This window comes from Heloderma suspectum, chromosome 2 (assembly GCF_057233095.1).
Source record: "Heloderma suspectum isolate Gila_16-S chromosome 2, 16-S_ref, whole genome shotgun sequence".
NCBI classification, from domain to species: Eukaryota; Metazoa; Chordata; class Lepidosauria; order Squamata; family Helodermatidae; genus Heloderma; species Heloderma suspectum.
The window spans coordinates 289,604,118-289,617,998 of record NC_139459.1 but is presented as its reverse complement, the minus strand read 5'-3'; the positions used below and the strand labels follow the sequence as shown (position 1 = coordinate 289,617,998).

Sequence of the window (13,881 nt, the reverse complement as noted above, 5' to 3'; positions counted from 1 at the left end):
GAACACAGTATGCATTGTACCATGGGAGTACCAGACCACCTTACCTGTCTCCTGAGAAACCTGTACGAGGGACAAGAAGCAACAGTAAGAACCAGAGATGGAACAACCGATTGGTTCAAAATTGGGAAAGGAGTCCGACAAGGCTGCATATTGTCACCCTGCTTATTTAACTTATATGCAGAGTACATCATGAGAAATGCCGGGTTGGATGAATCAGAGGTCGGAATTAAGATTGCCGGGAGAATTATCAACAACCTCCGATATGCAGACGATACCACCCTAATGGCAGAAAGCGAAGAGGATCTCAAGAGCCTCTTGTTGAGGGTGAAAGAGGAGAGTGCAAAAGCTGGTTTGAAACTCAACATTAAAAAAACGAAGATCATGGCATCTGGCCCCATCACTTCCTGGCATATAGAAGGGGAAGAAATGGAAGCAGTGACAGATTTTACTTTCTTGGGCTCCAAGATCACCACAGATGGTGACTGTAGCCATGAAATTAAAAGACGCTTGCTCCTTGGGAGGAAAGCTATGGCAAACCTAGACAGCATAGTAAGAAGCAGAGACATCACCTTGCCGACAAAGGTCCATCTAATCAAAGCTATGGTTTTCCCAGTAGTAATGTATGGCTGTGAGAGCTGGACTATAAGGAAGGCTGAGCGCCGAAGAATTGATGCTTTCGAACTGTGGTGCTGGAGAAGACTCTTACGAGTCCCCTGGACTGCAAGGAGGTCAAATCAGTCCATCCTAAAGGAAATCAACCCTGACTGCTCATTGGAAGGACAGATAATGAAGCTGAAGCTCCAATATTTTGGCCACCTAATGCGAAGAGAAAACTCCCTGGAAAAGACCCTGATGCTGGGAAAGACTGAAGGCAAAAGGAGAAGGGGACGGCAGAGGATGAGATGGCTAGATAGCATCACGGATGCAATGAATATGAACTTGAGCATGCTCCGGGAGAGAGCGCAGGACAGGAAGGCCTGGCGTGCTATGGTCCATGGGGTCACGAAGAGTCGGACACGACTGAACGACTGAACAACAACAACAATGCATTGTACCATGCATTAGGCTTACTCCCAGGAAAGTGTATGTAGGATTGCAGGCCAAGGTAAAGAGTATATATACCCCGCAAAGTATACATAGGGTTGCAACATAAAAGTAAAGAATATGGTTAAAACCAAATACAATCCGGAAATGGAATTTATAGTCAGTGTAGTTTTGGAAAAGGCATGGCACTGTTGGCTCTGTACCCATTTTAGAGAAACAGTACAGAAGTCACACTACTGTCCAACATTATCAACAAAAACAAAATATGAATTAAAGTCATATTCCCCAAGACATGTGGATAATGTTTGTTCCAATGAAATAAAGAGAGAGCACAAGAAGCTGCGCTTAATGCTGTAACAGCCCACCAGGACTCACCGGACCACGTTACCCTTCCTGGTAACTCCTTTCTGCTGAAAACACCCAAGCAGAGAGGCAGCTTACGTCTGGCTATAAAAGTTAAAAGGGAGCACTGCCTGGGGATGGCTCGAGCTGATGCGGGTAGCAGTACAGCTGTGGGGGAGTGAAGCCTTGGCAGCAATAGCTGGGCCTCATCAAGATGCCTCTATAAAGCTCTGGGAAGGAGCAGGAAGAGGAGGGTGATGGGAAGAGCAAAAGGAGGGAAGACAGGCAGGTGAGAGGTGCTTGCAAGAGAGCAGTCCGACACTTTCTGCCAAGGCAAATGCTGGAGGAGGGCCTCACCTGCAACCACCACCCAGGGCTTCTGTTGCTAGGATACCTGGAAATTACCACTTGGCATTCACCAGAAGATCTCAGGCATATCCAAGCCAGGGCTTAGCATCCTTCTCTGAAGCACCTGAACAGCCACACCCACAGGTTGGTCTGGAGAACTACTTCCCTAGGAATGGACAACCACTAGTGAAGAAAAACTGGGAAGGGTGGCCACCTGAAAAGCCAGTACTTCGAAAGGGAAGAGGTGGACATTTTTGTAATTTAAAGCCAGGGAGCAGGGGAGGAAGGCGTAATTCCCTTCCCTGAGTGGGAAGTGTATATGCTGGTGTGGCCCTCAGTGCTGTAACTGAACGCAAAGACTTACAAATAAAAGCTGCCTGCACTTACTGGTGGACTCTTGTAATTATGGAGGCTATGGAAGAGGGTGGGTTTGTACCCCTTCCAGAGGACATGTGCACGCCATCCCAGTACCCAACACTGAAAATATCTGTAACAGTCAAAGGCCACTTCAAATATTACAAAAATAATGAGATCATATCAGTATGCCCAGTGTCAGCAAAGTGTGCTGTTAATACGACAAGGAACCCCAAGGGCTAATCAGTTCCCTACTGCAGTTTTGCTTTTTAAATGCTACAGAAGGAAGGATGGGTACAGTGACCACCAGTGATGAGGCTTATGGAGAAGTACAAGAGGCCCTAAAAGTACGAGGACAAATTCACAGTGAAAGCTCAAAGCAGCGATTCATTAAACTCATTAACTCTTGATGTACTTTGATCCCAGAACACTTCTTTGCATCTGGTGTTCTGTAAAAGTGTCTTGAACACTGCTTGGCAACAAGCAGGGCTGGAGAGGTGTGAATAAAATTCAATAGAATGTATTTAGAGGCAGTGTTTTTTGGATCCAAGATTTAAGTTTTCATGTAAAGTGGTAATGCAAGACCAGCAACAGAGACAAAATTTTAGCCAAGTGGCAGTACCCAATACTTCCACTGTGCCTCCACTAGTTCTACAGCGGCCATGGGACCAACTGCTAGCATTGGATGCTGCCAAGGATAGTGGTTGGAGACAAAGCAGTTATACAACTAGTGATCCAAAAGGCCACTAATATGCTTACTCAATATGTGCTGCCCCTACTCCCAGCTAAAATTCTCCACTTTCCTTAAGCACCTTAGGTGTGCTGCTGTTCAAAAGTACTGCATTTATCAATATGCAGAGGAGAATATTTTTGTAGCACTCAACCAAAATTTGCATATGGGGAAAAAAAACCTTTTCCACAGAAGCCAAATTAGCTCAGTACAGAGAAGAAAACTCCACAAGACAGACAGAAGTAGCTTATTCTATAAACAACACAGCAAGTGCTTGACATCAAGCCCTTCAAAATTCAAACAACTGACCTGGACTTCTCTCCTTAAATGAACCTAGTAAGCACTGTTCTGTATTGTGTGTGGGAGTGTATATAAATAAGACATTAGTGTACACATTTCAAGCAGGCAAACACAGATTTATCCTACTGAAAAAATGAGAATAATACTGAATGCTCTTGAGAGTTTGGGATTTTCCTTTAGGGAAAGAGAATAACATTACTCTAGTCTATGACATGAAATATTATCTCCTGCAAGATACATATTTAAAAGACAGTATTCTTTAAAATGAAAAAATACAGCTAACGTTTCAAGCGATTCACCCCACAAAAGTTTTTAAGTTATGCAACACTACTAGAACATAATCAGCAGTGTCTTTGGTTCGTATAGGGCTGAATGATATAATAATTGGTAGTAACTGATTACTTCTTCTACTTCACTCACAACAAGGGTAGGCAGTCCTTAATTCAACTGGGCTCACTAAACTTTTCAAAAGACAGTGGTTATCACTTATCCAGACCAACATCCTTTCAAATGTTCTCTGCCTAAAACTCCCAAAGGACTTTCTGGCACAAGAATTTAGAGGATGTTTCAAGGTTTGCCCAGACCAACTGAGCTTTGCATTATCCATAATAAAACATTGAAAGTTGGGCAAGTGAAGGTTACTTTTTGCACACCAAAGTTATTTGTGTCTCAGAGGTGTCTAACTGTTCTGGGTATACTTAGCTTCTTTTCTTTAAGTCTTTTTTTTTTTTACTTACAGTTCTGAAAGGAGGAAGCACAAGCCAATAAGCAGAAGACTTGCAAACATTAACAGGAAAGGAAGAAAAGACGAACAGGTTCCTACCTCAGTGCATCAGCCCCATAAGAGTTTACAATGTTTGCTGGGTCTGGGTAATTCTTCTTTCGCTTGCTCATCTTTTGCCCATCACTAGAAGAGGTTAAACATGGAGACTGTGACAAGGTATGCATTTGTGGAGTTTTCACAGATAATTCACCTACTCTTGGGAAAGAAATCAGTCCACCATTTTTATGACAGAAATTAGCCCCTTGGAAAGTGTATTACATCTACTTTTACAACAGTGAATGCATTGCAAACGACAGATGGAAAAATAACCATAGATTTTGTGACCCATTTAACAGTTCTGATTCATGATTACATATTGTTGTGATGATGACGATGATGGGTGTTTTTACTTTATTCTACCCACTCCAATAGATATTTAAACTTGAATCCTTTCTGAAGGCGATTGGGCCCTTCAGCGTAAAGTAATGGCGTTTCAACTATGGTTAGATATTCAAAGAAATGATTACATAGAAACACTCAACACTTGCAGCTTAGTACAACATCTGAAGCAGAAACTCAGCAAAGAGCAAAATAATAATAATATACTTGCCTGGCAAGAACTAGGCCATTTACAATTACATTCTTGAAAGGAGGCTTCCCAAAAAGAGCTGAGGACAACACTAGCAAAGTGTAAAACCTGAAAAACAAATTGATAGCAGCTGATTCTAGGCTGGTTGAGGCTAAAATAGCATACTTTCAACCCTTCTGTGCCTTTGAAATGTTAATTAAACTGAATTGATTCTTTCCAGGCCATTTAGAAGCCTGAGGCCATTATGTAGAATCAGGGTGCTCATTGTCCAAAATCATATTCTTATTATGATCTTGTGGCAAACCTTGCTTTCTGTTATCTTCCAATTACTCGCTTCCAGTCTAGCAGTGGAACGGTTAAGCCAGGCTTTTTGACCAAATCCTGCACTTTGAGTTAAAAGCATCAGACTTGACATGAACATGCAGTGCTCATGCCTAAACATTCCTTGGTATGCCTTCTTCCCTCACATCTACCTGTTTTCAAATAAGCAAGTTCTAACGTTTACAAAAGACTGCATTCTCTCATATGAACCTGCCTGGGTTTTACGGTATTTGGGGAGACCCTGCTCGGTGGCCGTTCCTGGGCTCTGGAACTCCCTGCCAAGGGAGGCTAGGTTGGCTTCCTCTCTGTTGTCCTTCCACCAGCAGGCAAAGGTGTTTTGGGCATGCAGGCTGGTTTGTTGCTGAAGGGGTTTTAAACTGGGTACCATTACTTTCATTGTTGTGTTTTTAACTGTGTTTTTAATTGAGTTGTCTTTATGTTATGTTTTCACTGAGATTCTGTTTTTAATCTATGTTTTATTCCTGTTAGCCACCTTCAGTTCCACCTTTGGTGGAAAGGAGGGATATAAATGTAATAAAAAAAAAATTGCTTATAAACAAGTATTCTCTAAATCAAGAAAATGTTCCCTAGAGGTGACTGTAGGATTTCAATAGAATTAAATGAAAAATTTCAATTGAACATACAGACAAAACACAAAAAACAAGGAGCATGCATGTTCACAATGTAATATGAAAACCATTAACATATCTTAAAATAAAAATACATCCAAGTGTTTTACTAGAAAGTGACGTTAAACAACAATGCAGTATATTGAGAGAGCCAGTGTGGTGTAGTGGCGAGAGTGTTGGACTAGGAGCTGGGAGATCCGGGTTCTAGTCCTCACTCGGCCATGGAAGCTCACTGGGTGACTTTGGGCCAGCCACAGACTCTCAGCCCAACCCACCTCACAGGGTTGTTGTTGTGAGGATGAAATGGAGAGGAGGAGGATAATGCAAGCCGCCTTGGGTTCCTTGCGAGAGGAAGAAAGGCGGGGTATAAATGCAATAAATAAATAAATAAATAGTATACCATATCTGAAAAATCATTTTAAACCTCAGCTAGTCTTAAGGCCAAACATTAAGAACCCCAAATAAACTTGCAAACATCATGGTAATGTGTGAAAATTGATTACTGTATGGGACACAAATATGACCCCTCTCCTGTACCTATTTTATGGATAAACATCAATGGGAAACCTAGATATTCATTCTGTTTATGGCTTCAGTTCATGGCGGCAATGAGTAGTCCACTTAAGCGCATCTGCAGAGGCTTCTGCATTCCCTCTTAAAAGTAATTGTGCATCAATTTATCACACTTCTCCTGGGCCTGGTCAAAAGATGCTTACTTTGGCTGCCACTGATATCTACCTTTTCTCTCCCAACCCCAATCTGCAGGACTTGGTAACTTTTGATTGCTTTGAAACAGACCGGCTGTACTGTGTGCAGTGTGTGACAGACATCTGTGTTAGTGGGATATTTTCCAGAAATCATGACCATCATGATAACAGATGCTGCTTTGCCTCATTTGAATTTTCACAATCCACTGGTTGTACCATACTACAAGCTTCTGCCAGTGTTAGAAATGCAGCGGTGACTTCTGGAAATATGTTTGATGCGTCCCAAACTAACTTTTTGCCTTTCCCAACAAAGAACAAGGTCATATTACATCCAGTGGGTGTGGGCCTATATACTTGACAGTGTCCTGCTCTCAAACAAAAAATTGGGCCAGATGGAATGGTATGCTACTCAGAGGACACTTCCCTGGTGGCCCATGATTTCGGGTAGTCCAGTGCTTATGGTTGGGTGGACACCTCTCTTTTCTGCATACACTTTGTATTATTTGCACTAAGGCATCATGCTTGAAAATGATTTGCACCTCAATGGAGTCTTGTCTCATATGTGACATTGTGGCATCTCATAGAGGACACTTTCCCTGTGGTCTGGGTACATTAAAAAAAATAACAGCAGCATTTAGATAAGTTAATGATTTATTGTTCTGGAATACGTTGTGAACTGTTTCGGGATTTTTAGCATATGAAGTGGTATAAAAGTGTTTGGAAATAATTATTTGGGATGGACAAACGCTGAGTTTGGGGTGCACAGCCCCAGTTCCTTATTAATTTATACAGACCGGGTGATTGTTGGCATGGTACCAGTATGTTTGACAGTAATTAGCTGTATGCCAACTAGCAGAGGGCGTTTCCCTGGAGCTTTGAGAGCATGATTTGGGGTGGCTCAAAACTTATTTGGGGGGTGGGGGTACACAACTGCAATCACATACGTATTATAGGAATAGGGGTGCCATGCTTGACAGTGTCTTGTGACCCTAAAAAGCATTAGGCCAGACACAAGGTTGTGGTATCTCACAGAGTTTGGAGTACATGATTTGGGATGTACCTAGGCTTAGTCTGGGGTGCACACTCCCAGTCCTTTATTCATTTATATATATGTTGGCTATTATTAGCATGGTGATAGTCTGCTTAGCAGTGTCTGGTGCCCAAACAAAGCACTGGGCTGGAAGCAATGCTGTGTCAGCTCAGTAGAGGACACTGTACTCCCTCTCCTGCTGGTGCTATCTTAAGCAGGTCACTTCACCTGGCTGCATAGCAGGGCCAGCACTGGGTAAGATTTATATAAACATTTATTACACACAAAATCATCTGTTTGCTGAAAGTCTACCAACTTTTTTCCACCTCTTGGCTTACAGACATTGCTAAAAATCACATTCAGCAGTATTCCATCACACAGGATAGGAATTATTGTCTTGGCTCATTTGTCAGACTCCTCAAAGAAGTACATTGCTTCATGGAATTCCATGAAGGAATAAAAATTCTTAGTATTGGTCAGTGTACAAGTATGTCAAGTGTCATACATTTAACACAAAGTGCATGCTTTTAGGCTTAACAGCTCTGCTATTGTAACAAACTATGTTAGTATACAACTGTACTTATTACAGAGCTACATTTTCAAAATTATATTCTACTGTGCCCAACAGAGAGACATGAGTGATACACAGCTTCTCCTTTCATAGTATGCACCTTACTACTGCTTACATCACATTTGTAAATCTTGCTTAAAATGGTGCTATAGTCACTTTAGGTAAGAGATGTACAGGCATGCAGGCATACAAACATGCACACCCCTCTTCATCTTTCATGGAAATGGCTTCTCTTTATATGTATACTCAGTCAAGTCAAAGAAAGAGCAATCTTTATTTGCAGTCTTTATTATAATTTTAATTCCCCTTTTCCATGTTTTAAGAAAGAAAGGAAAGTTTCCTCCAGTGCAAGTACTGGGTCATTACTGACCCCTAGAGGGACGCCGCTTACGCTGGCGTTTTCATGGCAGACTATAGCAGGGTGGTTTGCCATTGCCTTCCCCAGTCGTGACTACCTTTCCCCCAGCAAGCTGGGTACTCATTTTACTGACCTCGGAAGGATGGAAGGCTGAATCAACCTGAGCCAGCTACCTGAGACCCGGCTTCTGCTGGGATTGAACTCAGGTTGTGGGGAGAGTTTCGGTTGCAATACTGCCGCCTACCACTCTGCGCCACACAAGGCTCTATGTTTTAAGAACAGACTAATTAAACTAATACAACCTTTGGAAAAAGGAAGGCCCAGACCCAAATAAGAGTCAGCTAGCACACCAGCCTCAGCGAAAGGCATCAACAATCTGAAAGATACAGCTTTTCCCTTGGGTTTTTACCAGACAGACTGGGAGACAAGGGTCTGAAGGGACATAATGAACTGCTGCTGCTGAAACTAAGCCCGTCTGGTTCTGTAAGCTGTCCTGATGGGAAATTGTCTGGGAACCATATGCAAGCTATTCTGAGAGATTAAGGGCACAATCCTATGCATGTTTAGACAGAAAAAAGTCATACAACTCCCAGCATGCCCCAGCCAGCATTGGGAAGGCTGAAAGTTGTAGGACTTTTTCTGTCTAAATATGCATAGGATTGCATCCTCAGTCTGATACATGTAAGTCTCTGTTGGGCTGTATCTGAATGGGCCAACCTCCCTTCTTTTCTAAAGGGCAAGGTAGCACTGTAGGTAGCATTTGTTGATCTTTGTTTCACCCAAGACACTATGCAAAGCACAGGATAACCCCAGGCTTGCCCTGCCCTATATTCTAAACCAGGAAACTATTCCTAAAGATTATTCCTTTGAGTTAATTTCCCAGCCAAGTTTTCTATAAATATGTAGCCAAGTATTTTGTTAAGTGTTCTTAGTTATGTTCTTTGCTTGCTAGATTCCATGTTGCATCATCTGCCAGATAGGAACTTTTGATTTCTGACTCTAAACTATTGCCTTTTGCTATGGATCTTTTGTAGGTGCTTACCTATAGCTTACCTATTAGATCAGCTAGGCCAACTATATGAAACTAGCACCATTTTAATTAAAAACTTAAATAGCCAAAACACCTTTTTAACAATATGTCTGTCTGTGAAGCTTGATTAGTTAAATGTTCAATCTAGATTATAAAAATATTAGCCAAATGATAGTTAAGCTACTATTTTAAGATCAGATTGTTTAATGCTCTACGTCTGTAAAATCTTGTATAGCTAAATGATAAAAACATTACCATCCTCTGGTTTGGTCAATGCCTTCAGCAATGAAGTCAGCAGGAAAAGCATCTTCAAATTCTCTCTTGTTCTCAAATGGATAATGGACTTGGGCATAAGGCATGCTTCCACTCTCAAACCAGCAGTCAAACACTTCCGAAACACGATGTAATATACCTTTGCCACAGCATGAAGGGATGGTTATATGATCAACGCTAAGGAGAAAAATATATTCCAGCAACAGTTTAGATGATGAATTTTCATTCCACAAGTAGGAAATTTGTTTTAAGTGACCCAATTACAGACATAGTTGGCACTTCTAAATAGCATATTCAACATACTTTCATAGATTTGCCAGAACAGCATTCCATTAGACAACTCAGAATGTAAAGGGTTTCACCGATTTAGCACAATTTTCAAGTTTTATACTTACAATTGAATGATTGCTGAAAGGTAACCTAATTGACCACATACCTTTCTAGGGCAGTTTTCAAGAAGATGATGATGATCAACAGATGGATAGCTAGCTAACACTAGAAATAACCTATGCTTCCCAAAGAACCACTGCCTTCTAAAGCACATGAGAACTGATCTTGTAAGTAATTGTAGACAATCCAAGTCAGGCCACAGTATGAATCTATCAGTCAGCTGAAACTATTATGTGGCTCTGCCAACAAGCTGTTACTATACAGAGTTATGCACACACACACAGGCATGGATGCCCACTTATCCAGGTCAGAAGATACCGATGAGATTATGTAATTTCAAAAATTGGGTCTTGAATTCGCTTATTCTCATTTTGTCTTTCGCCATTCCTTTTTCTTATTGTATCGTGTCTATTAGATTGTGAGCCCATGGACAGGGACCATCTCTGTACAGTGCTCAGAAAATCTTGGGTGCTGGATCAATAAAAATTATAACGCAAGTCTGTATAAAGAATAATGGACTTATTTCTGTCCCAACACTATTCTAACACATATTGTTTGATGTAAATATGGAAATAGATAATTTAAGGCTGGAAAGTTTTTATAAGTTTTGTAATTTGCAACTTATCCAGAGGCACACTGCTGAGTGAGAATCCAAGTGCCAAGCTATATTTGGATCACTTGGGTTATCCTTATTGCTAGTTCTTCGGCGATAAAGCCATACATACACTCAACACTAAGAATTGTACAGCTCAAGTTATTCCTTCCTCTTCTAACCTTCAATTGTTGGCCAGCCAAGCAATGCTTATTATCTTTACATATGTACTGGGGCCAGGTGGAAAGAAGAGTGACAACAGAACAGATAAATGGAGCAAGTGGTTGGTGACTTCTCCATGCATTATTTAAAAAGTTGGCTAATATCATTATTAGCTTCTAGTAGTTAAAGGCCTTCTTCAGATACACTATGTTTTCACATTATGGGAATGAGCCTAGGGTTCATGTACTCCCCATTACTCTCCCACAGCTGTAATGATAAACCATAATCTCATTTATTATTATGTTTGACTGCAGCTAAAGATTTCAAATTCAAGATCTTTGTGGCAGGAAGTAAGGCAGCCTTCTTGGACTCCATCAACCTCGAAGCTTAAGGACAGGAAGTATGATTTCTATAGGACCTCACCACAGGTCAATATGCAACATAGACCAATGCAACATAGTGCAGCAATGACCAGCATATGAGGTGGGACTGACCATGCCCCTCTGAACTAACAAGGCTTTTTTTACCCTACAGACTTAATTCCTAGTATGATTCATGGGAAAGGAGAACACATTCAGTAGATAGTTAGCAGGAAAGACAATTCTGGATAGTTCAGTTAATTGGTATGTACCCCTGTAGGGAATAGCATTCCTTCCCCATAGCAGAGAATAAAGGAATGGATGCCTTTTCATTAAATATACTAGAACAAAAGGTACATTTGTAGAGAAAGGCTTGAGTACAAAATACCTGTCTCTCTTTAAAAATCCAAGGTACCTGGCACAATGCCCTTGCTACCCCATTACATAGTAATCTACCTGCCATGTCTCAAGTATCCTCCATGCACATAGGCTGAAAATCCTTCTGGACAGTTCTGTCTACCAGGAATAGAGTAGAAATCTTTCCCAATTCTCACCTTTTACTTCTACATTTCTTTGTTGTTGAAAGGTGTTAATGGCCCATATCTCTCTGTATAGATGTTAGATATGCCATGTCCCAAATGTCAAAACTCTACCCCTAGAGGTGTACCCAAGCCCACAAGTCCATACCTGATTGGAAGATCCACCTCCCCCATCAATCCCCTTCCCCTGATCCAACTGGGTCGAAAAAAAAGGGGGGGGTAATATTCCCTATGAAAATTTGTTCTCTGCTGTGTATCATGGGTGATTCTTGCTCCTCACAAGTACTTCTTTTTTCCCTTTTTATTTTTTGAGGGTTGTTTAATATACATACATGAATTTGTATATATCCATAGCAATTAATACATATGAAATGCATATATATAAAAATACAACTTTCTAGGAACTGTACATGGGCCTCAACAAAAGAAGACCAGATATCCAAATAAGTATCCATTTGAAGGTGGTGTCTATATGCCACCTATCCTTCCAATGAAGAACTTCATCAGGAGGGCTTTAAACTGAATCCTACAGGGAAGGGAAATGTAATGTTGGGGGGAACAATGGACGTAAGCTCATGCACTGCAACGGAGAGAACAGCTCTGATAGCGCTCAATAATAGTCTTCAGACACATGTAGGAAGAAAGCCAGACTATGAAGCACATGGTCTTCGATGTCTATATACTAATGCCCAGAGTATGGGAAACAAACAGAATGAACTTGAACTCTTAATACAAGAGGAAAATTATGACCTGATAGGTATAACTGAGACTTGGTGGGATGACTCTCATGACTGGAATACAGCAATTGAAGGATATAACTTGTTCAAAAAGAACAGGAGGAACAGAAAGGGAGGTGGGGTTGCACTGTATGTGAAAAATACATATCTCTGCACAGAAATACAGGAGGAGAAGCTTGGTAGCCCCATCAAGAGCATCTTGGTTGAAATAAATGGAGCAAAGAATAAAAGGAACCTGGTGGTCGGAGTCTACTACCGGCCACCCAATCAAGGAGAAGACGAGGATGAAACTTTTGAAAAGCAAATAGCCAATGTTTTAAGGAAGCATGATGCAGTAGTAATGGGGGACTTCAATTTCCCTGATATTTCTTGGGAGACAAATTCTGCAAAACATGGGCCCTCCAGGAAATTCCTGACTTGTGTGGCGGATAACTTCCTCCTACAGAAAGTAGAGGAAGGAACTAGAGGATCGGCTATCCTTGACTTGATCCTAACCAACAGAGATGACTTAATGGATAAAGAAGCAGTTACAGGAACTCTGGGGGAAAGCGACCATGTTGTACTTGAGTTCTTGGTTCTAAGGGAAGCAAAAGCTGAGTGTAGTCAAACGCGTACCCTGGATTTTAGGAAAGCTGATTTTAATAAACTCAGAACAATGATCAGTAAGGTCCCATGGCAAGCGATGCTAGCGAGAAAAGGAGTCCAAGATGGGTGGGAGCTTTTAAAAAAGGAATTTCTCAAGGCACAATCACAAACAATTCCAACAAGAAGAAAAGGTGGAAGACAACAGAAGAAGCCAATGTAGCTTCACAAAAAGCTTAGGGATGACCTGAAAACAAAAAAGGACACATATAGGAAGTGGAAAGAAGGCCAAGTAACAAAGGAACAGTACAGGCAGATAGCACAGAATTGCAGGGATGGCGTCAGGAAGGCTAAAGCTGAGAATGAGCTGAAGTTAGCAAGGGATGTTAAAAACAACAAAAAGGCTTTCTTCAGCTACGTGCATAGTAAAAGGCAGAGGAAAGAAATGGTGGTTCAGCTATTAAATAAGGATGGCAAAACGATAACAGATGACAAAGAAAAGGCAGAGGTGCTCAATTCCTACTTTGGCTCAGTCTTCTCCCAAAGGAGGGTCTATGACCCCCCTGGCAAAGGCGAAGTACAGGCTGAAGGGGCAGGATTGCAGCTTGAGATCGATAGGCATATAGTCAAGGAACACCTAATTACTTTGAATGAGTTCAAATCTCCAGGGCCAGATGAACTGCATCCTAGAGTAATAAAGGAACTGGCAGAAGAACTCTCAGAGCCGCTGTCTATTCTCTTTGAGAAATCATGGAGGACGGGGGAAGTACCAGATGACTGGAGGAGGGCTAACGTTGTCCCTATCTTCAAAAAGGGTAAAAAGGAGGAACCTGGGAACTACAGACCTGTCAGTCTGACATCAATCCCTGGGAAAATTCTGGAGCAGATGATAAAGGAATCCATCTGGGAGCACCTTGACAACAATGCCGTGATTACTCGAAGACAACATGGATTTGTCAAAAACAAGTCCTGCCAGACAAACCTGATCTCATTTTTTGATTAAGTCACCTCCCTTGTAGACCGTGGGAATGCTGTAGACATCATATACCTCGACTTCAGCAAAGCTTTCGACAAAGTGCCCCATGATCTCCTGATGAGCAAACTAGCTCAGAGTGGGCTAGATGAAACAAC

General features: G+C 41.5%; 1 protein-coding gene across 2 annotated transcripts in view; it reads right to left on the bottom strand.

Annotated features, from left to right (window-relative positions):
* Window positions 1-13,881, bottom strand: part of IARS1 (isoleucyl-tRNA synthetase 1) — a 131,920-nt gene that overhangs the window by 61,397 nt on the left and 56,642 nt on the right. For both annotated transcript variants that reach the window (XM_084839856.1, XM_084839857.1), the window contains exons 17-19: window positions 9,372-9,566; window positions 4,492-4,578; window positions 3,942-4,025 (exon numbers count right to left, since the gene is read on the bottom strand). In XM_084839856.1, the coding sequence (XP_084695982.1) occupies window positions 3,942-4,025; window positions 4,492-4,578; window positions 9,372-9,566 (366 nt within the window). The remainder of the gene's footprint in view (window positions 1-3,941; window positions 4,026-4,491; window positions 4,579-9,371; window positions 9,567-13,881) is intronic.